Source organism: Heterobasidion irregulare (assembly GCF_000320585.1).
Source record: "Heterobasidion irregulare TC 32-1 unplaced genomic scaffold scaffold_09, whole genome shotgun sequence".
NCBI lineage: Eukaryota > Fungi > Basidiomycota > Agaricomycetes > Russulales > Bondarzewiaceae > Heterobasidion > Heterobasidion irregulare.
The window spans coordinates 18,906-46,881 of record NW_009258205.1 but is presented as its reverse complement, the minus strand read 5'-3'; the positions used below and the strand labels follow the sequence as shown (position 1 = coordinate 46,881).

The window sequence follows — 27,976 nt, the reverse complement described above, 5'->3', positions numbered from 1 at the left end:
TCTCTTTCAATGTCTGTTGAACAATGAAACTTGCATACAGCGCGGCCGATCTGCCGATCTTGAAGAATGGTCACCATACCATTCGGTCATGCGAATCGAGGACCATCATATGTTTCTCTTCCCTATCCCCTGAAATCATTTTCGACATCTTCTTACTCTGCGCCTGCAGAGACAGGCATTCGTTCGAAATCAGGAAGGCTCCTCTGATTTTTACTCGCGTGTGTAGATCGTGGCGTGCGATCGCGTATTCAATCCCATCATTATGGTCAAACATGCGTCTGCCATCCCTACCCTCAAAGGCATCGAAGGCGATTTCATTATTTTGTGCATTGGACAACTGGCTCTCACTGTCTAAAAACAGGCCACTCAATTTCTATCTGCAGTCCTCGTCCAGCAACTCCTCACGCATCGACCGTTACTTGACCATTCTCGGAGCTCATTCTCACCGCTGGCGAGATATTCATTTCGATCTACCTTCGCACTCATCGTTCCCTCGTGTATCTTCCGCGAAGTTTCCTTTCCTTGAAAGGCTAGTTTTGAATACCTCCGGGACCGCAGGCGCAGAGGCATTCATCGTTGCCTTACGGTCCGTAGAACGCCTTCAGACCCTCGCCATTCATAGCCCATGGCATGATGGGTTTGAAAAACTCTTATTTTCACGGAGCATTGAGGCCTTCGCCCTTAGGTGTAGGGCTGGGTATCCTACCTTGAATTTGAGTAGATTGGCCGTCGATATGACCCACTGTCATAACCTAGTTTCTCTCCAGCTGTGCTTAGGGCACTTGCATATCCAGGAGCTTGAAAACACCCCTCGTTGCGTGCTCCCCAAACTCGAAACCCTCAGCCTAAACATACACGACCTCGACATGCTTGCTATCTTCATTCGCGTGCTCAAACTTCCTAGATTGGAGTCCTTGGAGTTGTTCGCCGCACCAGAAATGGGATTAGAGTCTGAACTGATAGGCCCGAATTTGATTGTACTCCTATCCTCTTGCACTGAGTCGATCTCTGTGTTATCTTTCCATGCCATCGAGATGCCACCTGGCGATCTTCGTAATGTCCTGGCCGTTGCTAAAAACATCCAAAGTCTCACCTTGACTTCCATGGCCTCTACTTACGACATCCTCAACCATCTGGCTTTTCGCTTCTCGCCTACTGGTCAACTGATATGGGGACAGAACACGAATTTGTCTGATCTGACCGTCATACCAGATTGGGAGCCTGACTCTCGTCCATCCTGGGACGAGGACGAGGACGACGAGAATTCGAATGTGGAATTTTACAGGCAATATTGCAAGCAGTTGGTGGACGTGGTTGAGTCTCGGAGAACCATTCCTGGCGATGCGCATTGCAGTGACGGGGAGGACATCGCCGAATTGCGTACCATTGGAATTGATTTAGATTTTTGGCGGACTGCGGAGCAACTTGGGGCCATCGAGCACAGCCGTCTGGAAGGCTGGCAGGATACTATGAATCTGATGCCTTACGAGAAGTACCCTGACCGAACGCACGATATCTTCAACCACCTTTCAAAGTCAGTTGGTGATCCAATCCGCATACCCATTGTTCGCCTGCGGCTACTAATTCGTCACTTTTTTTAGGATCAACCCTAGATTCGACCTTGAATTTGACATACTATCTTCCTTATTATAATGAAGAGTCTGGATTTTCATGGGTTGTATCAGAGCATACATATACATGCCATCGCTGTCTTTCTTGTGTTACGATCATCAGGACAGGGCGATCAGTAGAGTAATCCATGCAGTGTGCACCGCACATATGTTTCATCTAATAGCCTGGCTGCCAGATAACACCTGGATTCTAGCCACTTGTGCCTATGCTAATAGTAAGAGCTGCGGTATGGACTGGTTTGTGATACTAAGACCTAGAGTGATATCGCGATTCAGGGCGTGGGATCGAGGTGCAACTCGCCGAAAAGCCTGGTAGTGACTGCTGCAGACATAGTTGAGAAACCGGCTATTAAGTACTGGTAGAGTGGAAAAATGAACTGACGCGGCGACAACGTACGAGTACAAGGCTGTTAGGAGGAAAAGTCTGAGGAAGTGCCCGGCTGAGTCAGCTGAACTTCTTTTCTCGACACCACGACGAGCGTCAGCATTGTATCTCATACAACTTCAGGCCTTCAAGCTTCAGGACTCAAGTCATAGAACTCAATGTGAATTGAAATATATGGGTATCTGTCGAGTCATTTCAAGTCTCAAACAGTGAATTTGAGCAGATGCCGCCAACCGGTGTTGTTATTGGGCGTTCCATGCGATCGCTCACTCGCTTTTTGTTTTTATTCTTCTAGATAAATCAATTCACACTCACTTCCCTTTTCGAATCTAAGGGCTACACTGGAGCTCTTGATGCGGCTTGAGTGTGGTGACGATTGCGCAGTCGGGGTCTCACCTCGACATAAACAATCTCATCAGCTAGTCTTCCTTGGCTGTACACAGCCCCAAGTGAGAACGTGTTAACGCGAAGATTTTCTATGAAAATGACAGTTCCTCAATTTTACTACAAATTTATATGTTAAGTGATCATTCGACAATCTAATGGGGCAAGACTTATCGTAGCTTTCGGGATGTCATAGTAACAGATTTTTATCCAAATCTCTGTGATCCAGAAAACTCCCTTCGGACCCATGAATCTACAAAAGGCATGAAAGCCTTCTATCTGCTGCTTGCGAAGAACCAAAGGTGATTGCGGAGTCCTTGGATCTTTGTCACTTGACGCTCCAGTTGAGCCCCCATGATCGTTCGTCGTGAGAAGTTGATATGGTAAAGCGGGACGCCGCTACCATAGCGTACTTGCGCGAGGTTTCTCCACGAGTCGTACGCGAAATGACACCGGTCATAACCTGTTCGACTGACCTTGCCCAGACTATGGTTGGAGACTGTGTTCAAGCTCACATCTGGCGATGCCGAGGGACGATTGGCGTAGGAAACTTCCCGTAACCTCAATTTAGCAGGCCTCAGGCCTCAACCCGAGTCGAAAATATCTCCACGATTCCGTTCTCCAGGTCGTCTGATCTGCATATCTAGCTTCCGCCTCCGCTCCGTATATAAAATCCTTCGATGTCTGTCTGTTGATGCGCTGATCCTGTGCAGCATCATCATTCACCATGAATCGAGAGATCAATGCTCTTGGAAGACCAGCAGGATACGACCACCTTCTTGATCCAAACAGGAAATGGTACAATAACAGGAGGCTTGTATTTCATTCTTAATTGTCGTCAATTGTAGAGCTGAAGCCTCAGATGCTTTCCATAGAATAATCGTGCTTAATGCATGGATTGTCTTGCTGTCAGTGAAATTCCCATACCCCACCATGTTACTGCTCAGTGATATCTGTGCTAGGCTAATCACATCCTCGACTAACGGTTACGATGGGAGCATGATGAACGCTCTTCAATCTGAAAAACAATGGAATACATACTTCAATAGCCCTCATGGCAGTCAACTCGGTCTATTGAATGCCATTCAGGTGAGTTCGTTCTAATACCCTCATGTCTGCTTCTTGAACCTTCTTATAGCACATCGGGTCTCTCGCTGCCTATCCATTCGCACCCTACATGTCTGATGGCATCGGGCGCCGTGGAACTGTGATCTTTGGAGCTGTCGTTATGTGCGCTGCAACTGCTGTTCAAACAGCCGCTCAGTCTGTCAGGATGTTCCTCGGAGCTCGGTAAGATATCGAGTCCCTCGGGGCTTGACTACGCCCTCATACCTGAGCTTGCGCAGCTTTCTCATTGGCTTTGGGTTGTCGTTCGCTGGTAAGCTGAGATTTTTGTCTTGTTTTCTGGAAACTAGTCATTCAGCTTCCACCCTGAATGCAGGTAATGCGGCACCATTGCTTGTGACGGAAATAGCCTATCCTAAGTATCGCGCCCCCATGACGTCCCTCTATAATTCCCTATATGCTTCTGGTGCAATCATGTGAGCTGAGCTCCACCGCGGTCCGATGGATTGAAACGAAGTCACTTTACTTATTTAGCGCGGCATGGACTGCCTATGGAACGCAGTTCATTCCGACTTCTTGGTCATGGCGCATCCCATCCCTCCTCCAAGGCCTTCCTTCTATGCTTCAAGTCTGCCTCATCGGATTTATGCCTGAGTCTCCACGCTGGCTGGTCAGTGTCGGCCGTGATGCGCAAGCTCTCAGGACGCTTGCATATTACCATGCCGATGGAAATGAAAAGGATCCCCTAGTTGTCTATGAGTACGAGGAGATCAAAGCTTCGATTCATTTTGACAGAAATGGTGTTTTATGTGCTTCGTTCACATGATTTTTTGCTGACACCATTCTCTTTCTCAGTCGCTTCCAACATCGGTTACAAGTCCTTGTTTACCACTGTTGGAAACAGAAAGCGCATGCGCATCATCCTGGCGATTGCATTCTTCTCTCAATGGTCCGGCAACGGTCTTGTCTCATACTATCTGAACAAAGTTTTTGATACCATCGGGATCACCGATTCGACTATTCAGGTCTGTTTACTTCGTAACACTACCGCTCGGACGGGGCTCATGGTATGCGTTCAATCACAGCTTCTCATCAACGGCATACTTTCGATATGGAATTTGTTCTGGGGCATCTCGGCAGCATTACTAGTCGACCGTCTCGGCCGCCGCCTTCTCTTTTTGACATCGGTCGGTGGAATGATAATTTTCTTCATCATGCAGACCGTTTGCTCTGCAATATTTGCGCAGCGTCAAACAGAGGGTGCCGCTCATGCTGTCATCGCGTTTATCTTTCTTTTCTATGCTGCCTACGAGTGAGTAATCCACTCTCATTCATCCGCTGTATTAACTCGCCTGTCGATTTGCGGTATAGCGTGGCGTTTTTGCCACTTATCATATCGTATACCGTCGAGATCTTACCCTTCCCCGTCCGCGCAAAAGGCTTCACATTGTATAGCCTGACACTCTCGATCGCTCTCATATTCAACCAATATGTAAACCCGGTTGCGCTCGAAAAACTGGGCTGGAAATACTACGTGGGTCGTTTCATCGCTCACGTTCCCGATCTCCGTCGTCACTGAGCCACATACTCCAGATCGTATACATCTGCTGGTTAGCATTCGAAGGAGTCTACCTCTACTTCTTCGTAACAGAGACAAGAGGCCTATCGCTTGAAGAGACTGCTGCATTATTTGATGGGGCAGAGGCCATAGATCAGATCCATTGCCATGCACTGGCTCAAGCCGCCGCGATACCTTCCTCGTCCGAAATCAAGGGTGGGGTGTCCGTCGACGACTTCTACGAACCTGTACATCCATAATTTCTCGAAGAAATAGATATTGACCACGAGTTGAAGGAGCTCATGGCTCGCTACCAGCATAATGGAAGGGGGTGAATTTGAGCTCGAAACAGTCAAATGTGGGAAGGTGACGTCCCAGGGGAAAAGGCAAAGCAGGGAAGTGCCAACGGATTCGGGGATTAATTCAACGCTATCAGACGCTGGAGGCGCCTATAATCACTGAACGGATATACAAAGCTCACTGACAGGGATATGCTCCCTGATTTTCTCATCCGAGCGAAATCTCAACTCTGGGGAATGAAAGTGAGGAGCAGCCAGCACATATACCGCCTGTTTTGACGCCCATGTGATGAGGCCCTCCCTTCGACTGCGCGCAGAAGCTTCGGTACAACAAAATCTGGCAAGCGCCCGCTCATTCTCGAGCCCATCAGGTCGGTCAACAGTGCTGCAACCAGTTGCGTGACATCGAGGAACCTCTCGTTCGTCGACCATATCACAACATCCTATCTATGGCCGGTGTCATGTTAGCCACTAGCGCACCTAAATTAATGCCTGAAAAGGCAAAAGTGAGTGGCACATACAAGAAAGATAACCGCGAACAGCACTGAACCTCTGCTGTTGATCCATTACGCCGATGCCAAATGGGATGGGCGCATAGGAGTTATCAGCGGAGGAAAAGAGAGGGGCGGGAGGGAAGACATAGACTGGGCAAGCTCCGTGTTGTATTAAAACCACCGCCGTCGAGCGCGCGCTAGATGTCGGCGCAGGGGATAAAGTGGGGTGAGAAGGGGGATACATCGGTGGGCAGCGCGTTCGTTAGGCCCATTCAAGACACGGGCTCTCGATAATGCGGCTTCTGTGACGCCATAAGATAGCTCAACATTATGAACGGCGAGGGTCGTATCTTCCTGTTGGTAGTATTGTGCTGACGCGCCCAGATCGCAAAAATAAGTTCGATCAAAACATACAAGATGTATTGGCTCGAGATCTGGGTCAGGTGTAAAGAAAGGTTCCGATGGACGAAGCAACAATAATAAACCTGTGATGAACGACTGTTAACGTCAGAGCTCAAAGCGTATAGAATTATCTTGCGAGTCAGTCCGACCTTCATTTGAACAGCCGAGGGGGTGAATACGGTTCGGACGTCCGGTTGCGTTCTTTCCGACGATCGCTCTACGTATCAACTTTTCCTAACTCTATGGTGCGCGCGTCAGACAGATGCAAAAAGGTTCTAGATATAGAGCTTGAAGAGAGATCGGAGAGTGATCCACGATAGTCGTGGAGCGACAAGGTGGACATCGGAAAATGCCGACGAGGCTTTGCCGTGTCCACGAACATCTGTTCTTGTTGCACTGAAGACAACAACCTCAGTAAACGCCTAACTGGAATGCAACGCAGCGCCCATCCGAGGTTAGGAGCGTCGAGGATGGCCCGGGGGTAAGTAAGGCGGCACTGTGTAGGATGATGATTGTATTGGTCGTCAAGACATCCGTGCGCCTGCACAAACACTGACGTTTTGGCAGATTGCCTCAGTTGTGATTTATTGGATCCACAGCCGTCCGTTATAATATCCCTCTGCTTCCATGCATTGCCTCCTAGGCCCGCTCCCACTCGCACTCCCTCGCCCGCTCCCCTCGTGTCCCTCGAGCATCCTCCCGCTCACCCTCCCGCCCCCGTCCAACCCGCGATGGCCTCGACCCCCGCCGCGCATAGATACCCTACACGGCGGCCCTCCTCTCTCTTGTCCCTCGACTCCCTTTCCTCCAACGTGTCGCTCCCATACCTCCCTCCCTACGAGTCGACCGCGCGCCCCGCCATCCCGCTCTACGCCCCGGCACATCCCTTGCCCCACTCCCGTCCGCTCCCGACGCCCCCTCTCAACACCCCGCCGCTCCTCACCCAGCTCACCCAACTTGAGCTCTCCACATCGAGCCCTTCGTCCTCCACGCGATCGTCGGCCTCCATCCCTTCCCCGTTCTCAGAGAGACGCTCATCCTCTTCGTCTCTGCGCCCACTGCCCACTCCGCCCCGCCCGGGGTCGTCGGTACCACCGCACGGAAGGAAAATACAGCCCATCCGCACAGCGCTCAGCATCGAAATCGGACCTCCCTCACGCTCGTCTTCCCTACCGTATGAGGACCCGACACCTTCCCCGCCGTCCCCAATATCACCCATTACGCCGCACAAGCCCCTCGACATCCGCCATCACAACGTCGACAAACTCCGCCGCCACCTTGGAGAGCCCATTCCCACAGAGCTCGTCTTCCGCACGAGCTTCGATTCCGACACGCCCTCACACCCTGCCTTCGCATCCGCGAACCATCCCTCAGCCTGGAACACAGAACCCGACGAGTCCATTGCCACGAAGCATCGCAAGAACCCCGTCACAGCACTCTCGTGGGAGGACGAGTTGCGAAGGAACATGCACGTGACGGGCCTCGTCGTCGATGCAGGGAATGAAGCCCTAAAAGGGAGAAGACGACCACCCAGCCGCTATTGGATGCGGGAAAAGAAGGGTAAGCGTTGGGTCGAGGAAGATTACACGGACGTCTTGCGCACCCTGCGCAACCTTCGGTGATCTAGACGAGAGGCCGTTGTCGATGTGGGCTCGAGTTGTGTCTGGACTGTACTCTAACGTTCACTGCTTTCGGGTTTCCTCGTGTTGTATGCCATCATGTGTTATTTTAATGCTCCCGCTCCTTGCACTGTAGTCTACCCACATTTTTATTCTTGTGAGGCGCGAGACGCGCTCTCACACTCTTCGATCACTCACACGTAGTTGAGCTACGAAGAATTATCTTACATACCTGCCAGCTGTCGGCTCTTGTACCATTACACCCGTACTCGCCTACAAATCTAGCACTTGTCCCACCTAAGTTTAAGGCAAGATAGGATCCGCCTGCGCAATTGTACAATACTTCGTTTGTCACTGCATTTAGGCTGCCCTGCTATTATGGAACCGAAGGGACTGCTCTCGCAGCAGTTTGACTTTGCTGATCATCGAGAGTCAGCTTTGAGAGTCCTAAAGAGAGAAAGCGGAGATAGCGCATGCCACACACCTCTCTTCTTTTTTGCAAAGACATCCCTTCCATGCATCCAGTGGCGCACAAGTCACGCCGTTTTCTTCCCTCCAAGCTCCGTATAGAGCACGTCATTCCTCCCAGCTTTAACTCCCCTGCGCTGATTCTTGAAATGATTTGAAATCAAGAACGCGACATCTAGAAAACGCCTGTCAATCGCGCCCATCGACCTTTAGACGGTGCGGATGCACGTACCCAGCGATTGCTCAAAATTCAGCCTCGGATCACAGAAGCTCTGCACACCGAGTCCCGATCAGCTCGAGGTCCGCTTCAACACAAAACCAGCCTGAAATACGCACCTGGTACCTCAAACCCAGCTCTTCCTCAGCCAGCTCCATGCTGCCGCCTAGACATTCGGTGACGCTGAATCCTTCCTCGTTCATCTCGCCTGTGAACTCTAGACTGACGCCGCCGAGCTGCGAACCACAGTCAGCGTGTATGCGCAGACAGGAGGTGAGCTCCGAGATGATGTTGCCGAAATGCCGAGTCTTGAGACCCGTAGTCGACGTTTGTGTGCTATTTGGTCGAGTCAGCAAAAATCCAGGCGGCAAGAGCCGGGCCGCACTCACTTTCCATGCATAGGATCGCAAATCCAGATTACGGGATGGGATGACTGCTGAATGGCTTTGATATGACCTTCCAGGTGAGTTTCTATCTGGAGGGAGGCCATGTAAGTGGCTACGTTGCATCCTGTTCGAGGAAGATACGGACCTTGCTAGCACCGTACCTGGTGATCAACGTGACTCGTCCACTCTCCCGGTCAGGGTTGACAACTGCATATCCGCCGCGATCAACAAGCCTGGTGACCAGATGTGTGGACATGGAACGCACCACTTAAGAGCCTAACAAGCTCCTCTCCGAGCATGCTGGGTCCTACCTTGATCCCGATGGGGTTCCGTATGCCTCTAAAATATTCCACGTGTGCACCGTCCAGCTGTCGCGTGCGATCACCGATCCAGAGGAAATGGGCCGAAATGTTGTAATGGGCCGTAGGCACGGTAGGAGATGACGACGAAGGCGACGCGGGAGGGATAGGGAACGCGCGAGTAAGGGCTTCTTCGTATGGTAGCATGAGGCCCTCATGGCTGCAGCGCATGCGAGGTAAATTGCTAAGTGGCAATTAGGAACGAGATGCCGTACTTGCCTTGTGTAGAAATCGACTTCACCAAGGACGCCACGGCCCCCACCTTGCTCATAATTCACAGCCTCCCTACCCGAATCAAAGCCGATCGTGCGCGTGAAATCAAGCGCGTCCGCGAGACCTTCGGTGATCGTTTCAAACTCGGTCCTGCGTCCGGGTGAGTTTGATGTATGCGATATTCAATGAAAGAAATACCGGAGTGATGGAGATCGGACATGGGAAAGGGACCAATCGCGGGGATGATGGAGGGATGCAAAGCCGGAGGTGAGTAACCCACGCAGGTAGTTCAACGTCGCTGTCGAATGAAAGTATGCGCTGAGCGTATGCACGTTGTGAGTCAAGGCTGAACGCTGGACGGAGTCGTACGAACCTGAGCAGCCTTTCGGGATCAGGGGTTCTATCGTCGGGATCCAGCCTATTCATCCATCAGCCCGGTTGTGATTCCTGCATGGATGATGCCGGTAGCGCACCCGTTTACATTGTCCCCGCTAACGATGCCGACAGTCAGAACGCGTTGTGATGGAGGCATCCAGGTAGACATACCGAAAGCTGAAGACTTCACGATCACCAATTTTCTCTATCCCACTGCTGCGCGGCTTGGCATATTGTCCCGCAATGCGTCCGATTCGCACGACAGGGAGACGCGCACCCCAAATTAATATCAAGGAGAAAGATAGGATGAGCCCGATTTTGGCGGATATGTTTTCCTACGGGTTGCGTTGAGCCGCGGTGAGGGATGGTTGGAGGCGACCGAATGAAGAAAACAGACGCACATGAGTACAGGCGTCAAAGCTTTCTGCGCAATCGCCTGCGTGAAGGAGGAAGGCCTCGTTTCGCTGCACGAGGCTGAGCTGATTCCGGAGACGCTCGATCTGGGGCCATAGGTCGACAAAGCAGTTCAAAGAAGACCACACGGCTTACCTCTGATGGGGTTACGAGTGGAGGAAGTGTCTTGATCTTCGACAGGACTCTGGTGTATGCGATTTAGAATACGATGCGACGTGTGAGGGATATGCAAACTTTTCTAGGTGTTGCTCGTCAGGATACGTTACATCCTGTCGTGAGATTGGATGGTCAGGTATGTATACGCAACGTGTGCTCGGAGACACACCTGAGCGATGCTTTTAGACCTCCAAGAGTTAGGTACCCAATCAGACGACATGTTGTGAAGAGTGTTGTCGTAGGTTGTCGCGCAAGGAGGCGCAAGGTGCAACTCGGACTCAGCCACAACGGCCAAAAAGAACAACTACAATAGACGTACGCTCATCATCTCGCCTGACACAGCATGGGGAAAAAGAAGGCTGCAGGCCCTAGCGGACATACGTCCGCGGCTAAGGCAGCCAAGAAAGTGAAGACGCTACAGAAGGTCGAGCGCAAGGAGGAGAAAAAAACGAAAAAATCCAAAGGCAAGGCCACCGTCGATGAGTCCGACGATGATCAAGATCTCGATGCCATCCTCGACAAAGTGGGTCCTTGCCGTCAAAGATATATTCTCCGCCCATATCAGAACCTTTCTCTGATGCTGGTGGTCGCAGTAGATGCGGCGAGAGTGGGAGGAGTCGCATGCAGTTGTCGAGGAGCTCGTCGAGGGCCCGCCCAGTCGAAGAGCCAATGCAACCCTCACTGCTTGTCCCACCGGGAATCATCTCTGGTGTATCGGTGGCGAATTCTTCGGCGATGACGGCAAGGCGGTAAGCTCTCCTGCATGTTCAACCAATTCTTATATGTATGATGTCGCAAATCTAGTACTTTTATAACGACGTCTTCAGATACACCCCAGAGAAGGTGCCATCATTTTCACAGCACGAACTTCTGTTCAAGCAGGCTCACGGATTTTGAAAGGATGAATGGCGCAAATTTATCTCACCTGAGTGTCCTGGTCCACGGTCTGCTCATGCAGTCGCAGCTGCACCCATGGGGGGCGGCAAGCTCTTCCTCTTTGGTATTGTAACATGATACCTTCATTATCTCCATCTCGTTGATTTAGCTACCTCCTCATCGAATCGCACTCCTTTGGTCTAAGGCGGAGAGTTCTCGTCACTTTACCAAAACACCTTCCATCATTATCGTGATTTCTGGTGTTTCGACATCGCGACTCATTCTTGGGATCGTATTGATACCAAGGTTCGGCCCAGTGCTCGTTCGGGGCATCGGTCAGTAGCTGCTCACCTCGAACGTCGTCGCATATTGCTCGCTCATATCACGCGCTCCCAGGATAGCGCTGTGGAAGCACTACATTGTACTTTTCGGCGGGTTCTATGACCCGGGCGTCACCAGTGTGTCCTGTTCCACCTCGTCACATTTCAGTATCTTAAGGATCGTCTAGCCCGATATCTCAACGACCTCTGGATATTTGATATACAGGAGTATAAATGGACCCAGATCGAGTTTAATGCCACAGAGAGAAGACCCTCGTACGTTTATAAACCCTCCGTTATTCAATCGACGTGACGGATTTACCGTCAATGCTACCTCGCAAAATAGACCGAGGAGCGGGTTTTCTTTCTTACCCACGCAAGACGGGATCCTTCTACATGGTACGTGTCGGGACTTGGACGACAAAAGGTTCCATTGTCACACTAACTCTTTCAAATGGACCACAGGCGGCTACTGCAAGGAGTTTGTCAAAGGAAAACGCCCTGTCGGTGTCATGCTGGAAGACACTTGGTTTCTCTCGTACGATTCACCGCCTCGTCCATTTTGATTTTTTATGTCTCACTTTTCCATCTTGGGCTCAGCATGTCAATTGCCACATCCTCTCTGGAGAGCTCTTCGAAGCGCCAAAGTAACGCTGGCGTCATTACCAAATGGGAAAAACGCAAGCGAGCGTCGACAGCTTTCATCCCTTCGCTACGCTCGGGGTGCACGATGACGCTATGGTCGACAAAGGGGATGGGCGTCATGTTCGGGGGCGTAACAGATGAAGACACTAGCGAGGAGACTCTTGAAAGTGTGTTCCATCAAGATTTGTTGGTCATCCTCTTTCTTCTGCCAAAAATCGAGGCACATGACATATCTCAGGAACGGGTACCACATTGGAACTGGAAAGTGGTCGTCTATGATGCTCAAGCGACCGAAAAAGCCAGGAGGGGCTGCAAAAAGAAAAAAAATAGTTCCTGATAGAATCAAGGAGAGTTTCGATGAGAAGGAGGAACAAAACGAACAAAACGACAGCGAAGTCTGTTTTCTGATTCCTTGAATAGTTGCCGATGTGTCCGTGTGCGTTGACATACGTCTTCAGGGTGATTCAAAACCACCGGCGGTAAGGCCTTCGTTGAAAGCGAACGAGACACTTGTCCACCTTTCGGACATGCACTTGGGACACGACGTTATTGACCCTGACGACCCAGTTCGCAGCACTCCACAACCCCGGTATAACACAATGCTTGCAGTCCTTCGCAATACTCTATACATGTACGCCCCTTGTCTCTTCAATTTCTATCTACAATACAATTTGTTCACGATGCTGATTTTTTTTTTGTACAATGCGAGAGTAGCTACGGAGGCATCTTCGAACGTGGATCCCGAGAGTACACGCTCGATGATTTTTATGCACTTGCACTAGACAAGATGGACCGGTACCTCTGCTTGAAGGAAAGTGGGGTGCTCGTTCCTCCACCGGGCGAGGAGAGCAGCAGCAGTGATGATGAAGACACTGACGGAACTAACACTGGGCACTACGAAAGCGAAGGTGAGACGGCACTGGATGACGGAATAGTCGTGGAGAGCACGGAGACAGGGAAGCTGGGAGAAATGGAGAAGATTGGGGAGGATGATCTCGAAGAACCTATGCAAGCACCGAAGGTACGTACCACTCATCAATTTGCACTGACATCAATGTCGACTTTAGATGTCCGCAGGAAGCGCTCCTGAGTGAAGCGAGCAAATTTGAGGGCGTGGCGAAAGAATTACCCCGCGCGCCGGAGGACATTACAGGCACACCGCTTCCCGGCGAGACGCTTGCGACCTTCTATGCTCGAACGCGTAAGTAGATATTGATGGTTGTTGAGGTAGGTTGAGGTCCACCACACTAATGCCGCACAGGGGAACACTGGGCGCAGAAGGCATGCGAGACAAGCGAAAATCGAGGCAAGATGCTTCGGCGAGACGGGTTCTCGCACGCAGAAGAGCGATACGGTGCGTGCTTACCTTTGGCATCCCCGCCGCGCGTTCCCAGCCTGGTTGATCTGGCGAACATCATGGGGCAGCGGAATACAAGCCGATATTGGAACAGATGGAGCGAATCTTGGCGGAGTCTGGGCTTGACGAAGACGAGATGCGACGCAGTGCAGTTGGAGGAGCAGGAGGTGGTGGAGGTGGAGGTCAGAGTCGAAATCGTCGCTAGCCAGGACAGAGAGATGATTATTGGTGGTATCGGTGACCATTTGGGCCTTGCCGATTCTATTGGAGAACAAAGGAGGTGGTAGGTCACATCGCTAGGATGACGGGCAGAGTCAGAGACTTGGACCAGATTAAGAGTAGCGGCCACAACTCCTAGATGGGGGAACTAGATGACCGCTATGTTTTTTTTTCTGTGAATCTGGAGAGGATGTATGCGAGGGATTTTTCAAGAAGACGGCCCAGACTCTTAACGTGGTAAGCAAGCACGAAACTCTAACGGCTAAGAGACAGCGCATGCCTCGCTCCTTCACTGAGTCCCTTAGCACAGAAGAATATGTTGTCGAACACGTCGTCGCTGGTGGTGGACCAATCACAACGTGAAAAACTAAGCATAGTGCCGGGATCGCAATCAGCACGGCCTCTATCTAGAGTGACAGGAAAATAAGTAGTATGCGCCGATGCAGTGAAGAAACGTTCGCTGGAGATAGAGATGGAGGACACTTACTGCGGGAAGAATCAGGAGGTGAAATTGGAGGAACGCAAAAAGCGAAGGCGGACAAAGGATGGCGTTAGTGAGAAGCAACAGGATGGGGCGCTGCCTTGGACAATAGCCATTCGATAAATATATGGAAGCACCATGCTACTGCGTCTGACACCTGAGTACTCATGCTCAGAGGTTGACACTAATGGGACTATCCTCTATGCGTTCCCTTGCGACGGATGCAGATTTCCACGTGAGGTTGTTACTATTGACATCGCGAGGAGCTATGAGCCAGAGGAACATTAGATCCATTTGAAGAGACAAATTTGTAAGAATTACGGGATGACTGGGTTGGGGTATTGATTCAGGTTGTCTCGTCAAGCGTGCGACCATACGAGGAGAGAGCCTCGTGTTCGGTGCTCCACCTTGGTGCCATCTTTTTTGGAGCGCTCTCACTCCTGCCTCCTGCCTCCCTCGCCATCGTTTGCCCGTGTCGTCTCCGTCATCATTCCTACCCATCCCCACCATGACAGAGTACGACTACTCACCCGAGGCATACGACCGCTACCTTGCCACGCAACATCGCATCTCAAATTGGCGTGACGACGTCAACCGCTATAAGTTCCAGTCTCCACCACTACCTCTTCTGCCTACAGCCAAACCTGTGCCGTCGCCCACAAAATCTCCTCCAAAGCGCTCGCAATCCCAAGGATACGTCACTGTATATCCTGCAGCCCAGCCGCCACCTACGCGTCCAACTCCATCGCGGTCCTACACGACAGCTCCCAACGCTGTATACCCCTCTACTTCCCGTCACACTCACGCACACACTGGTTCCCAACCACACATCGTTCATCAGGCTCAGCAGGACACTCATCAGCACACTCGTACACGCACACACTCACGTTCCCAGTCTACATCCGTCTCCGTCCCCGTGCACATCCCAATACAGGCGCCCGTCCCACGGCAAGCGTACGCTTCTAATTCTCGCATTCCTGTTCCGCCGAAACTGGTCCCAGTGCCTCCCTCGTCACGGGTACCACAACCGCGCCGCTCCCGCACGTACTCCTATGCCGCTGCCCCACAGACGGCGACCCAGCCCAGTATGGTTAACGTTATCTACTACGACCCAAGAAATCCCCCTGTCATGCCCAAGGCTGGGCCGACATTTATACCCGTTCCGTCTAGGGGTAGCCGAACCGATGCTCGAGTGCGTTATCACCCGTTCTGTATATGAACATAATATTCACACCTTTTGCGCCATTCCGATTCAGTCCCCAAACTCTCCCACTAAACGCACCCCCCTCATTAAGCGCATTTTGACTCTCGGCCTCACTGGCTCTGGCTCTGGCTCCGGTGCCAGCCCCAGTCCAGCCTCTGCCAGTCGTGCGGCTCCGCGCAGGCGCCGACGAAGCAGTTTCTGATTGCTTACCTCCTATTCTCGTATCAAAAGGCCTCGAATGGCCCTCACAATTGCCCGCCCGTACTGCCGTTTATTTTGTTCTCATTGTTTCATCACTATACATATACCGCCACGTAATGCACCGACGACATCCACATGTATCCTTTCACTTTTAACCTCCCCATTGGATTCTCACGCACTGTAAGTATACCATACCCCGTACACATCCCATCGCGACTTGATGCCGCCTCGCCCAGACTGGCATCACCCATTTGACTGATAGATTTTCGATACATATACATGCCTCTTTTGTTTCTTTCTTGCTTTATATCAGCTGAGGTTCGTCTGTGTAGATATAGTCCTTAGAGTGGCTGGAGTCTGAACACTTGACAATAAATGTTGACCAACAGGTCCTGGATGTTGTGAACCTAAGTAGTACTTACACTACTTATCTCTACCAAATTCTTTATTTTATGCTCAGGTATGCGCAGAGGTCTCCTTACTGCTGCCTTGGGGAGACAATCGAGTGGGCTGGCGTTAGTCCGTAGGCCTAGTAGTATTACCGATACTTTTGAGCCCACCGATATCCAGAACTACTGTGTTGCCAATTAAATGCAACTATAAATACAAAAAAATATTTTCTGTGATCTTCATACTCTGATTCAACTTTGAGGCCCAGAAGCAGTGAGATTGAACCAGGGGTTCAATAGATATGGATTTAAACAGTCTACCCCCTAAAACCAGACTGTGTTATGATCATGTTCTGTCGGGCCTTAACGGCAGTCTATTCCGACACAATCATCACAAATATCAAGTGGCCTCACAAGCTGAGGCGTACAACAAGGTACAGATAATAACCTTGGTCATCCACTCCCAACGGATCACCTATCGTTGGTCGAGTATCACGAGCCATATTGCATGCAGGCATGGAACACCACCTTACAAACTACTCACACACCGGGCATTAAGCTCCTAGTCTTTCCTGGCCGGAAGGAGACGAACGGAGAAGCACAAGAGTAGTTGTTATTCTAACCTGAAAAGCTAGAAGGTTCAGGGTAGGACAGGGGTATGGCAGGGCTAAAGAGGCCATTAAGAGGTGAAGAAGCCACCCATGCCAATACACAGCTGACATGACGAGCCTGTCCGCAGCTGGAGAGGCTCGTCATGTCAGCCGCGTATTGACAGGGATGAGTTCTGATACACGCCTGACATAGCGAGCCTCGCTGCGGCTGGAGAGGCTCGTCATGTCAGCCGCGTATCAGCTTGGCTAAGTCTTGATACACAACTGACATGACGAGCCTCACTGCAGCTGGAGAGGCTCGTCATGTCAGCCGCGTATTGACAGGGCTGAATCCCGATACGCGCCTGACATGACGAGCCTCACTGCGGCTGGAGAGGCTCGTCATGTCAGCCGCGTATCGGGATTCCGCTGTGCCAACAAGCACAAAACCTGCACAAACTCGACTCTACATGAATGAGACAGTCTACGAGCATTAGCCTTACAGATGCCCGCACTGTGAGTATGTTTTTATTATATCTTATTGTACCCTTTATTTCTCGCACTCGGCTTTGCAAACGGACGATGGGCCTCTGCATCGCCGAGGGCATGTACTGATACATGATGTTTCCTTCTCTTTTCCTCTACTTCTACTATCTACAGATCCTCGAGGGACTAACCTTTCCCTTCCCGACCCCGTCTCTGTCCTCGTCCACGCCTACGCCCCCGCTCACCGCCGCCTCTTTCCCCTGCGCCGCCACGATGTCGGCCGCGGAGGCGTTTTAAACCTGAGACAGCGGGGATCGCGGTCGGGGCTTTACCTGGCTTCTTCGCGTCCGTGATGGCCCTCAGCTTCGCAAAGCGAGCTGGACGGACGTTGACTTTGATGTCGCACAGGACGATGGTGCGATCGCGCAGCTCGACCTCGCCCTGCCGGATCTTCTTGACAATCTCGAGGCCGTGCGCGTCCGCGACGTAGCGCTGCTTCGTGGGCGAGGTGGTGCTCTTGGCAGTGCCGGCCACATGGTGGTGCGCGTAGCCGGAGGCAGAGGACAGGGTGCGCTCGTGCGATGCGTGCGCGGCGGTGCGCAGCGTCGAGTGGGCGTGCCCGGAGAAGAAGGCGTCGGGCGGTAGGGTACCGGAGAGCGTGGTCGTGTCCTCGCCTCCTAGGAGAGAGCAGGGGAAGAGACGCGGCGTGAGGAGCCGCTTCCGGGTGTGCGCAGGTGCGCGGGACAGGCAGGGCCGGGCAGGGAGGGGCAGGACTAGGGCTGGGGGAGGGCTAGCGAAAGTAAGTGATACGGACCTTTTTAATGGCATTCCTCTTCGCAACTCCTCTTCTCATTAACAACGCTCCTCACCCTCGCCGTCGACGCGCTGAAGCACGGGTAGCGTGACGATTGCGACACGCTGTGCGCAAGGGCAAAGCACGGGTGCGGCGGCGGCAGGGGCGCGTGAGGGAGCAGTCGAAGGGGTTGTTGTGGCCGAGTGGACGCGTGTGCATGGGGCCGAGAGGATGGGAGGACGAAGGCGAAGGAAGTGGGTGGTGGGTGTGCATGGTGTCGAGGCGAGGGCGAGGGGACGAAGGTTGAGGTTTGCGTGCGGACAGAGTTGAGTTAGAGACGGGTGCGAAGGACTCAACTTCGCGTCGCGCGCACGCGACCACTTAATTAACTTCGTGACTCTCCAGCTCCCGCTCGTCCGCCTCAACCCCTCACTCGTTCCCTCGGCGTCGTGCACACGCATCCCTTCGACCCCACGCCTGCACCAATCACTGTCTCGTTCGGTGCGTTCCACGGTTTTCACAGCGGTGGCGTCCCGCTCCACCAACACCCACGAACCAACGCTGCTCGACGACGCGGAAACCCACGACAACGAGGAGGAGGACGAGAAGGAGCACAGAAGAGGTAGGAAATGGACGACGAGGACGTAACAATAGGTACGCCGTCACTCGCCCCAGTTCCTCCCCCGTACACGCACACCTCTCGCCCTCGACCTCCTCTCCACGTCGCCCTCAACGGCCTATCCCTCGACTCTACCCGCCCCCTCCTCTCGTCCGCTCAACCTCTCCCACATCCGACCCGCTCTCCCGTCCGGCCCTCTCGACCCCATCGCTCGCTGTACTGCCCTCCCCGCTCTCCTCGCACGATCTCATGCCCACTGGCCCACCGGCCGGCTCGCCCGCATCGTCCACATCGCCTCGCGCATCGCATGCGTTGCCTGGACCCACGCTCGTCTCACCCGCATCTTCCACTCGACGTCGCGCTCGCCTACTCGCTACAGCTTGACACCACCCACCATCCCGGCACGTCCTCCGCCTCCTCCACCTTCGTCAACACCTCTGCCTCCGACGCCTCGTTTGCCGTCACCACCACCACCGCCGCCGCCTCCGCCTCCTCCACCTCCTCACGCCGCTCCACCGAGTCCTTGCGCACCAGGCCCAGCGCCAACCGCCGCGACCGCGACCGGACCTCGCAGGACCGCTCCAAGTCGATGTCCGCGGCGAGCACCGCTCACATACGCGCTGCCCTCCTCGACCAGGCCTCCGCTGCCGCATCCGCATCCGCATCCTCGCGCACCGGCCGGCCTTGCCTTCCCCCAGCGTCACGCCCCCCTTCACCCTTGGCTGCTGTATGAGCGGTACAGGACGGAGAAACTCCGCGCGACGCAGAAGATCGGCGAGGAGGAGACGCGGCGGCTGACGCACCCCCATCGTCTACCCTGCACTCTTCTCCCGCGTCGCCGAGGCCTTCCGCGTGCGCATCTCCCTCGCGGAGCGCTTCAAGGACGGCCTTGCCTGCCCGACTCCGCTGCCGACGTGTACGGGCCCAGGACCCGCGTCCTGAGCCCGTTCTTGAGCTGCGACATCCCCTGCCTTTGTGCCCGCGCTCAGCAAGTTCATCCTGCCCCTGCGCCCCGACTCGGCGTCCATGCAGGAGAGCGGCTCCTCGCCCTCGCACGATCCCTCCTCCACCGACTCGCCGTTGCCGTCGCTAGGTGACCCCGAGCGCGACGACTCAGCATGCACTCTGCGCTCTGCTCAGATGCGCTGCATGTGCTCGAACGTGTCAACAAGGAGGGCGAGGGCAAGCTGGCGGCGGAGAGACAAGACGGGAAAGGGAGGGCTGATTGTTACGAGGGTATGTCCCTCCTCTCGTGTTTCTTCTTGCCCCTCCCTTAACATTTCCGCCGCACGCACGCATCGCCTCGAACTCATGCACACGCTTACTCTCTCCTCTCAACGGCCTTGAACCCTACACGCCCTTGGACCACCACGCTTCACTATCTCAACAACGACGTCCCCTCCTTCGACTTCACGCACCGCCGCCACGCACTGCCCCTCCGCTGACCGCCATCTCTGTCCTCGTCCACACCTACGCCCACGTTCACTGTCGTCTGCACCCCCGGAGCGCACGCTGCCTGACGACACGCAAAGGATCGCGGCCGTTCGAATGTGGACGAGGAGGATGAGACCCAGCTGGTGGCAGAGGACGAGGAAGTCGTGCGGCGGAGAGACGAGCTGAGAAGGGAATGGGCACGGATGATGAGGCTATCCATGAGGGATGCAGGTACGTCGTCATCTCTTACTCCCGTTGTACCCTCGTCCGGTCTTCCTCTCATCCACTCCTGCTCGACCCTGTCGACCTGCTTGCCCGACGCTCTCAACCCGCTCGCTCGCTCTCGTGCTCGACCCACTCGGCACCACGGCCGCTGCCTCAAGCCCCTATCTGGCTGTGCGCACGCGTGCGCAATGCGCTGCTACGCCGGCCCATGCCTCCTACGCTCCATCCCTCTCGTGTGCCCATGCAGGTGCGGCGCGACGACGCACAACGTCCCGTGCAGCGCTGTCGGCGGCGCGGCGCCCGCGCCCGAGATCCTGTGTGACAGGCCCTACGGCGCGCTACGGGCGTGCGCGCGCCACTAGTGCACGCGCGCGTGCTACCCCCCCGTGGCGCTCGCCGGCCTGGGTGCCGCGAAGGGCAAGAGCCGCGAGCGCCGTGGGACCACAGGACATCGTGGACGAGGCAGGCTGGCACGAGTGCGACCTCGTATGTGGGAAGCCGCTCGCATACGGGAACCACCGCTGCGAGGAGCGGGACGACAAGGGCCCGTGCCCGTCGTGCCTGCGGAGCTCGTTCGAAGAGGTGCGTCGTGCGCTTGTCATCTCACTAGGCTGGACTGTACTTGATGGTGAGATGTGCGCGCGTGCGCAGATGATCTACCACTGCGGCCTCACGATTCTCGACCCGCCGATCCCGTGCGGCACGCGCCTGCGCTGCCCGCACCCGTGCACACGGCCGCCGCCGGCGTGTGAGCACCCGCGCTCACCGTACGCGTGCCACGCGGAGGACGCGCGCGGGTGCCCGCCGTGCCCGTTCTTAACGACGAAGCTGTGCGCGTGCAGGAAGCGCACGGTGGACAACGTGCGGTGCGCGCAGGCGCACGAGCGCGTCGGTGTCGGCAGCAGCGGGTGCGGGCGTCTGTTGGGCTGCGGGTTCCATGTGTGCGAGCGGCTGTGCCATGGCGGCGAGTGTGTGCGCAGGTGTGCGCGCAGGTGTGCGGCGAGCCGCGCAAGCTGTGGTGCGTCTCCCTCCGTCTTTCCGCCTCGCGGCATGGACGCTGAGTTGACTCGACTTTTCTTTTCTTTTTGGTTATTTGCTTGCCCGCGTGCGTGCGTGCAGCGCGCCCGCGCACCACCTCTACACGCAGCCGTGTCACGCGCCGTTGGCGTGCCAGGAGACCGAGCCGTGCCGCGCGATCGTGACCGTCGCGTGCTCCTGCGGGCTGCCCGAACAGCCACAAGCTGATCTCTCTTGCCTCCTTCGTCGATAAGATCCGTGCCATGGAGGGCATGCTCTCCGAGCACGAAGCCATCAATCGCGAAGTCAGCACCCTCCACGAGCTGATGGAGGAGGAAAAACGCGAATTAGACAGCGTACGCGGCAGACGACGTTCGGGGACGCTGCGTGCCGAGGATCACGATGACAGCAAGTACGGAGGCGACGACGACGACGCGCAGAGTATCACGACCGTCACGCCCCACTAGCTAGAGCGCGTCGAGGACGAGGACGAGGAGCAGCTGGCGGCAGAGGAAGAAGAGGAGCGGCGGCAGCGGAGAGACGAGCTGGGTCGACCGAGAACACCGGAGCCTACAGGGATGGGCATGGACAACGAGGACATCCACGGCGGATCCAAAATGCACCTTGACGTGCTCAACATGCACTCACGATCGCCGTCGCCCCCTCTACGAGAGCCTTTTGCTCTTCAGCCTTCGACATCTTCCGTGTCCGAGGAGCGCCTCAATGCCCTCGCCTCTCAGCTTGAACAGCTCGAATCTGCGCTCAAGCTCTCGCGCACGCTCCAAGCCCAGCAGGCTGCCGCACAGAGTATCATCTCCATGCTCGAGTCCAAGATCTCCTCGCTCGAGCCACTCGTCCAGGCGTCGCAGACTAATATACAGTCGCATACCACCGAGGTGAGTCAAGAGCGCGCCTCGCTCACCTCGCTCATCGCTGAGTGGAAGAAGGATGTCGAGGGCCAGTGGAGCGGCGTCCGTGAGGAATGGGCTGAGGAGCGGGTGCGGATCAGTAGGGCGCGTGAGGATTGGGAGGTGCGCGTGCGGGCTGCCGAGGAGGGGTTTGACGGCGCCGTCACGAAGGTGGATGCCGGGCTCGCGACGCTGCAGCAACACCAACTCAAGGTGAATGGGAACGCGCGCCACGGTGTCAGGCTCGTCACACCCCCCAGTCCACGCAACATCTCGTCTGACCCGGGCAAGCGCCATCGGCGGAAACGATCGACAATCTCCCGAGGCCGATCGCGTTCGCACTCGGCCGAGTCGAACAAGGACGACGGTGGGTACGCGAGCTCATTCGAGGGCGTGACACTGCTCGATGACAAGCGCCAGTCAGCTTCCAAAGCACGCACGCGCGTGCCCTGGGCGCAGGATGATTCGGATTCGGACGTGCGTCGTGCAAGTGACGATGCGAGGATCATGTCCTTGAAGCACTATGCCATCACCTCAGAGTCGTCGGTCCAGAAGGCATCGACAGGGTCCACGACGACGATGACGACGGAAGATGACGCTGCACATGCCTCGTCTGCCGCCGCCGCCAATCTGAAGGGCGCACACCTGGCGCCAGTGAGCTTTATTCTTTACGTTTTCGTGCATTCGCTCACGGCACTGTGTCGACAGATGGTTCAACATTTAGCACAGATGTCGACGACGGTGGGCGTGCTCATGCTCAGCGTCGCCGCCTTGGCGGTGCTATGGCGTATCAAAGGATAATAGTTGCCGGGCAAATCTCACGGTCCTTTTATTATGGTTCAATCCCTGCGGAAGCATAGAATCCCAAAAGCATGGAATAAAAGTCCGACGAGGCTGGCGCGTCGTACACGCTACCTGCTCGACGCTCGAGGCCGCCACCTCCACGCTTGACGATGCTGCCGGCTGCCGACTGCAACGCCGTCTCATCCTAAACACTGCCCCGCTCAGCCGCCTCCTCATGGCTGCCTCCACGACGCTGAACACCTACGGGCGCGCGCCCTGCAGGCTGCATCAGGCCCATACTAGTACTATTACCGACACTTTTGAGTCCACCGATATCCGAAACTACTGTGTTGCCAATTAAATGCAACTATAAATACAAAAAAATAATTTCTGTGATCTTCATACCCTGCTTCAACTTTGAGGCCCAGAAGCAGTGAGATTGAATCAGGGGTTCAATAGATATGGATTTAAACAGTCTACCCCCTAAAACCAGACTGTGTGAAGCACAGTCTGGGTTTTGGGAACCAAATCCGAAGTTGCACACAATTCTGTCTGATTGAATAGGCTTAAAATGTATTTGTCATGGTACCCTAATATTTTCATTAGTAGACATGGAGTACTGAAGATGTTATAGGCAGAATACAGAATTGAGGAAAAACCTCAAAAAACCGAGTCTCCAGTCCACAATTTTCCTTTTATTTCCATTGCAAAACTAATAAAATGCTCCTACATACACTACCTTTCAGATTATACCCTAATTTTATTATTTGGATGAGGGGATCCAGAGATATGTAATTGTTTGTGATGTTGAGGGTATTTTGCAACCCGGAGACACAGTTTAGTCAGCATCGGGAAAGGGCGGCACACAGTCGGGAGATTGCGGACCCACAGTCGTCACACTGTTGTCACACCACGCACAGTCTCTCTGTTGCGCCACACAGTCCGGCCGAGACCGCACACAGTCCGGATTTTGGCGCTGGTTCAGCGCCACACAGTCCGGATTCTCGGTGACAGTCCGAGATTTGGCGGTGAATCTGCGCCACACAGTCCGGCCGTGCCGCACACAGTCCGTTGATTGTCGCGCCACACAGTCCGACTGTGTCGGCACACAGTCCGACTGTGTCGGAACACAGTCCGACTGTGTCGGCACACAGTCCGACTGTGTCGGAGAGAGTCAGAGTTTTCCCTCCGACTGTGTCGGCACACAGTGCTCCTTCAACGTCTCGTGATCAAGCACACTACAACGTCGTGTCGCGTCCACACATTGCTGACAGCGTGTTGTAGTGTTGACTCCCGGTTCCCAGTACCCCTTGACCTCGATATTGACATCAATCCTACTCTCATCCCCTTGATATTAGGTGCGTCATTTCCAGTCTCTCTAAGCATACAAGTACCTCGTTCTTAACCTCTCCGCTTTCTGACCCCTCGACCTGCCACCCCCCAACCGTCCCTGCACCCCTCCCTACCCCGACTGCCCCATCTGCTTCAACGCGATCGTCCCTGCCCAGCCGACCTGGTCCTGCTCCCCCACCTTCGTCCTGCATGACCCCGGCACTGCGCCCCCTGCAGGCCACGAGCACGAGCAGGAGCGCGTGAAGTACTGCTGGACGACCTTCCACCTCAAGTGTGTTCGCTTGTGGGCCGCGAAGAGTGTCAAGGACATCAAGGAAGCCTGGTGCAGACGTAGCGAGAGCGGCAGGAAGGACGACTAGCGCTGCCTGGGAGCTGGTTCAAGCGCGAGTCCATCCCGCATTGCTACTGGTACGCCCCGTTCCTTCTCTGAGCCTGCTCCCATAGCCCTGACCCGCACCCGGCAGGTGCTTCTGCGGCTCCACCCAGGACCCGAAGCCCCCGTGCCTCTCGACGCCCCACTCATGCACGAGCCCCTGCTCGCGCTCGCACATGTGCGGGCATCCCTACGTGCTTGCGTGCCACCCAGGCCCATGCCCGCCCTGCCAGGCGACGACGCAGTGCCCGTGCCACTGCGGCAAGTAGACGGTCTCCCTCCGGTGCTCCCGCACATCTCCCTCCCCTGTGCACCTGTCCTCGACCGCCGACACCACGCGCGTGGACCTCTCCTGTGGCCGCGCTTGCGAAAAGCGGCTCGCATGCGGGAACCACATCTGTGCGGATCCATGCCATCCCGGCACGTGTCCGCCGTGCGCGGTGACCAAGGCGGCGCGGTGCTGGTGCGGGAAAGTGGAGAAGCGGCTTGCATGCGGGGAGGGAAAGAAGGAGGCGTGCGCTGTAGTACGCGGAGACAGCGGGGAGGAGGAGGAGCAGTGGGTCGGGCCGTTTGATTGTGGGAATTCGTACGATCGGTACGTTCTTCCTCCATCTGTGCCGGATTTCGACTGACAAAACTGTGTTTCTTAGACCCTTCGCCTGCACCGTTCATCGGTGCACCCAGCCCTGCCAATCGCCCTCCAGCATCCCTCCACCCTGCCCACTCTCCCCGGCCCTCACAACCCATTGCCCATGCGGCAAATACCCTCCTCCACGCCCTTTTCCCCCCCCTCCCCCCCTGCAGCCCGTTTCCCCCACACAGCCTGCACCGACCCTATCCCAACCTGCACCTTCTCTGCCTCAAGCCCCTATCCGGCTGCGCGCACGCATGCGCAACGCGCTGCCGCGCCGCCTCCTGTGCTCGTCCCTTCAGCCTCTCCCCACGTCCCTATACCGCCCGCCGTCCTTGCCTGCACGCATCAGAGATGCTTGGCATCAAGCACGCCACAGCGGGCGAGTTCTACAGGATGCATGGCTCGCGCGCGCAGTCGAGAACCTCAATACGAGATCTCCGCGGTTGACAAGTCAAGGTGTAGAAACGGGCGTGTGCTGTCTGCGGCAGCCTGGCTCGCCACAGCCCAAATTCGCCGAAGGTGAATTTGGGCTTGGTGGTGAGCCAGGCTGCCGCAGACAGTACGCGGGTGCTGGCTTCGCCGACGATTCCCTGCCCCCGTCAAGTGAGAGCGGCTAGGCTGACCTGAGTTGAAGCCATGGGGCTAGTAGTGAAGGATTATTCTTATTTGCAAAGTGAGCACTCCCTTCCCATTACGTCGATGCCGAGTCCGAGTATGACAGAGATACGACGACACTTCCCAACCGCCTCATCCATTGCATGTATACTATATGCGCGCTACCGCTTGTCGCTACTTTTGATGTACCTCCTCTATCTGTAGTTAGATTCTTTTTTTATGCATAGATCGCGGTCTTGCAAATTGTCTCTTCCTCTCCCATTGGAGAAGAGATTATGTTTTTACACCAAGGCCCTATTCACCCACACGACGCGTGGGCGAAATTTTCGGAGAGAGCGTCAATCCGCGCCGATCTGTGCCAATGCGATTGTAATCGACAGCTCAATACAAACTGATCCAACTTCCAACCCATGCTTGTCTCTAATACCTCTGTGTCCCATCATCCATGGTAAGAGTATAGGGATCGTTCACCACCTTGATCCTGAAATCCACTCAAGAGTTTCTCATAGACAGCATACCTTGCCGCTACCTATGCAACAATGGATCGCGCAACCTGCAAACTCTGCTCTACGCGAACGAGACGGCTTAAACCCATTAGCATGACAGACACCTGCTCCTGTGAGTGTACCCGTATTCTACTTATACCTCTTCCTTCATGCACTCGGTTTTGCAATGGACGATGGGCCTCCGCCGAGGCCCTGATAAAGTGATCATACTCGAGAGCGTGTACTGACGGTTCTTTTCATTTTGTTTACTTTTACTGTCTACAGATTCTCCCCCTGCCCTTCTCTACGCCGTCCTCGTCCACGCCTACACTTACTGCCGCATCTTTCCATGGCGCCATCCACGATCTCCCCCGTTGAGGCATCCTATTCCACCGACACCCATACGCTCGCGCTGCCCGATGATGAGCCAAGCATCACGACCGTCCGAGTCTCAACGACCGTGACGATGACAACGACAACGACGACACTGAGGAATGGTGGTGGTGGAGAGACAAGAGAGAACAAAGAGGGAACGAACGACGAGGTTATCCATGGGGTACGCCGTCTCCCTTTGCGTCAGCCCCTGCACATGCGTCCCTGCCGCTCTCGTCCTGTATGCCCGTCCCTCCCTTGGCACCCTCGTGCGCTCCCGCTCGGCTCGTTCGATGCCACGACCGCTCATCTGCCTCAGCTACTCGTTCTCTCGGCCCCTTGCACACGCGTCCCTTTGACTAGCTGCCTGCTCCCACCGCTGTCTCATTCGACACGATCCACGGTCTCCGCGGCAGCGGCGTCCCGCTCCACCAACACCCACGAACCAACGCTGCTCGACGACGCGGAAAATCACGACAACGAGGAGGAGGACGGGAAGGAGCGCAGAAGAGGGAGGAAACCGACGACGAGGACATAACCATAGGTATGTCGTCACTCGCCCCAGTTCCTCCCCCGTACACGCACACCTCTCGCCCTCGACCTCCTCTCCACGTCGCGCTCAACGGCCTATCCCTCGACTCTACCCGCCCCTCCTCTCGTCTGCTCAACCTCACCCACTTCCGACCCGCTCTCCCGTCCGCCCCGCTCTCTCGTTCGACCCGCTCTCCCGTCCGACTCGCTCCCCCGTCCGACCCTCTCGACCCGATCGCTCGCTGTGCTACCCTCTCCGCTCTCCTCGCACGATCTCATACCCACTGGCCCGCTGGCCCACCGGCCGGCTCGCCCGCATCGTCCACATCGCCTCGCGCATCCCATGGGTTGCCCGGACCTACGCTCGACTGACCCGCATCTCCCGCTCGACGCCGCGCTCGCCTGCTCGCTCCAGCTCGACACCACCGCCGTCCACCACCCCGACACGTCCTCCGCCTCCTCCACCTTCCCTCTACCTCCTCCGCCTCCTCCGCTGTCGCCACCACCACCACCCACACCACCACTACCACCGCTTCCTCCAGCTGACGCCGCTCCTCTGAGTTGTGGCGCACCATGCCCAGCGCCGGCGGCCGAGACTGCACCGTGCAGGACCAGTCCAAGCCCATATCCGCCATAAGCAC

At 55.2% G+C, this 27,976-nt stretch overlaps 12 protein-coding genes across 12 annotated transcripts; 9 read left to right on the top strand and 3 right to left on the bottom strand.

Moving 5' to 3' along the window:
- Window positions 1–23: 23 nt before the first annotated feature.
- HETIRDRAFT_325094 (uncharacterized protein) lies at window positions 24–1,653 on the top strand (the record flags this gene model as incomplete). The annotated part of the gene is made up of 2 exons (XM_009551423.1): window positions 24–1,534; window positions 1,602–1,653. 2 exons carry the CDS (start codon window positions 24–26, stop codon window positions 1,651–1,653), a joined length of 1,563 nt encoding a protein of 520 aa, XP_009549718.1.
- Window positions 1,654–3,333: 1,680 nt separating this feature from the next.
- On the top strand, window positions 3,334–5,283 carry HETIRDRAFT_163667 (MFS sugar transporter; the record flags this gene model as incomplete). The annotated part of the gene is made up of 9 exons (XM_009551422.1): window positions 3,334–3,489; window positions 3,539–3,690; window positions 3,747–3,778; window positions 3,824–3,941; window positions 4,000–4,265; window positions 4,321–4,490; window positions 4,551–4,777; window positions 4,837–4,999; window positions 5,059–5,283. The coding sequence occupies 9 exons, from the start codon at window positions 3,334–3,336 to the stop codon at window positions 5,281–5,283; spliced, it is 1,509 nt and encodes a 502-aa protein (XP_009549717.1).
- A 472-nt stretch (window positions 5,284–5,755) lies between these two features.
- HETIRDRAFT_163666 (uncharacterized protein) lies at window positions 5,756–6,060 on the bottom strand (the record flags this gene model as incomplete). Its single annotated transcript, XM_009551421.1, has 2 exons — window positions 5,756–5,793; window positions 5,844–6,060. The coding sequence occupies 2 exons, from the start codon at window positions 6,058–6,060 to the stop codon at window positions 5,756–5,758; spliced, it is 255 nt and encodes an 84-aa protein (XP_009549716.1).
- Window positions 6,061–6,949: 889 nt separating this feature from the next.
- HETIRDRAFT_460193 (uncharacterized protein) lies at window positions 6,950–8,136 on the top strand (the record flags this gene model as incomplete). The annotated part of the gene is made up of 1 exon (XM_009551420.1): window positions 6,950–8,136. One exon carries the CDS (start codon window positions 6,950–6,952, stop codon window positions 7,838–7,840), a length of 891 nt encoding a protein of 296 aa, XP_009549715.1. The 3' UTR covers window positions 7,841–8,136.
- On the bottom strand, window positions 8,117–10,684 carry HETIRDRAFT_387717 (uncharacterized protein). The gene is made up of 16 exons (XM_009551419.1): window positions 10,595–10,684; window positions 10,504–10,538; window positions 10,405–10,453; window positions 10,257–10,355; window positions 10,027–10,190; window positions 9,954–9,971; window positions 9,854–9,898; window positions 9,679–9,798; window positions 9,483–9,630; window positions 9,174–9,420; window positions 9,054–9,115; window positions 8,912–8,997; window positions 8,642–8,858; window positions 8,538–8,577; window positions 8,322–8,480; window positions 8,117–8,255 (listed from the first exon to the last, which is right to left on the bottom strand). Exons 1-15 carry the CDS (start codon window positions 10,643–10,645, stop codon window positions 8,374–8,376), a joined length of 1,488 nt encoding a protein of 495 aa, XP_009549714.1. The 5' UTR covers window positions 10,646–10,684; the 3' UTR covers window positions 8,117–8,255; window positions 8,322–8,373.
- Window positions 10,685–11,021: 337 nt separating this feature from the next.
- On the top strand, window positions 11,022–13,910 carry HETIRDRAFT_163661 (uncharacterized protein; the record flags this gene model as incomplete). Its single annotated transcript, XM_009551418.1, has 13 exons — window positions 11,022–11,174; window positions 11,230–11,268; window positions 11,326–11,425; window positions 11,507–11,636; window positions 11,698–11,759; window positions 11,810–11,897; window positions 11,968–12,159; window positions 12,222–12,452; window positions 12,505–12,661; window positions 12,725–12,897; window positions 12,981–13,287; window positions 13,344–13,467; window positions 13,528–13,910. The coding sequence occupies 13 exons, from the start codon at window positions 11,022–11,024 to the stop codon at window positions 13,908–13,910; spliced, it is 2,139 nt and encodes a 712-aa protein (XP_009549713.1).
- Window positions 13,911–14,831: 921 nt separating this feature from the next.
- On the top strand, window positions 14,832–15,729 carry HETIRDRAFT_420521 (uncharacterized protein; the record flags this gene model as incomplete). Its single annotated transcript, XM_009551417.1, has 2 exons — window positions 14,832–15,515; window positions 15,580–15,729. The coding sequence occupies 2 exons, from the start codon at window positions 14,832–14,834 to the stop codon at window positions 15,727–15,729; spliced, it is 834 nt and encodes a 277-aa protein (XP_009549712.1).
- A 1,650-nt stretch (window positions 15,730–17,379) lies between these two features.
- Window positions 17,380–18,021, bottom strand: HETIRDRAFT_325571 (uncharacterized protein; the record flags this gene model as incomplete). Its single annotated transcript, XM_009551416.1, has 1 exon — window positions 17,380–18,021. One exon carries the CDS (start codon window positions 18,019–18,021, stop codon window positions 17,380–17,382), a length of 642 nt encoding a protein of 213 aa, XP_009549711.1.
- Window positions 18,022–18,709: 688 nt separating this feature from the next.
- Window positions 18,710–19,702, top strand: HETIRDRAFT_325429 (uncharacterized protein; the record flags this gene model as incomplete). The annotated part of the gene is made up of 1 exon (XM_009551415.1): window positions 18,710–19,702. A coding segment is annotated over one exon (993 nt), but the record flags the coding sequence as incomplete, so codon positions are not given.
- Window positions 19,703–20,937: 1,235 nt separating this feature from the next.
- Window positions 20,938–23,231, top strand: HETIRDRAFT_435737 (uncharacterized protein). Its single transcript, XM_009551414.1, has 5 exons — window positions 20,938–21,282; window positions 21,384–21,637; window positions 21,971–22,177; window positions 22,229–22,843; window positions 22,898–23,231. Exons 2-5 carry the CDS (start codon window positions 21,545–21,547, stop codon window positions 22,988–22,990), a joined length of 1,008 nt encoding a protein of 335 aa, XP_009549709.1. The 5' UTR covers window positions 20,938–21,282; window positions 21,384–21,544; the 3' UTR covers window positions 22,991–23,231.
- A 1,187-nt stretch (window positions 23,232–24,418) lies between these two features.
- HETIRDRAFT_460191 (uncharacterized protein) lies at window positions 24,419–26,230 on the top strand. Its single transcript, XM_009551413.1, has 4 exons — window positions 24,419–24,733; window positions 24,790–25,293; window positions 25,349–25,806; window positions 25,879–26,230. Exon 2 carries the CDS (start codon window positions 24,847–24,849, stop codon window positions 25,270–25,272), a length of 426 nt encoding a protein of 141 aa, XP_009549708.1. The 5' UTR covers window positions 24,419–24,733; window positions 24,790–24,846; the 3' UTR covers window positions 25,273–25,293; window positions 25,349–25,806; window positions 25,879–26,230.
- On the top strand, window positions 25,401–26,230 carry HETIRDRAFT_441333 (uncharacterized protein). The gene is made up of 2 exons (XM_009551412.1): window positions 25,401–25,806; window positions 25,879–26,230. Exons 1-2 carry the CDS (start codon window positions 25,451–25,453, stop codon window positions 25,937–25,939), a joined length of 417 nt encoding a protein of 138 aa, XP_009549707.1. The 5' UTR covers window positions 25,401–25,450; the 3' UTR covers window positions 25,940–26,230.
- Window positions 26,231–27,976: the final 1,746 nt, after the last annotated feature.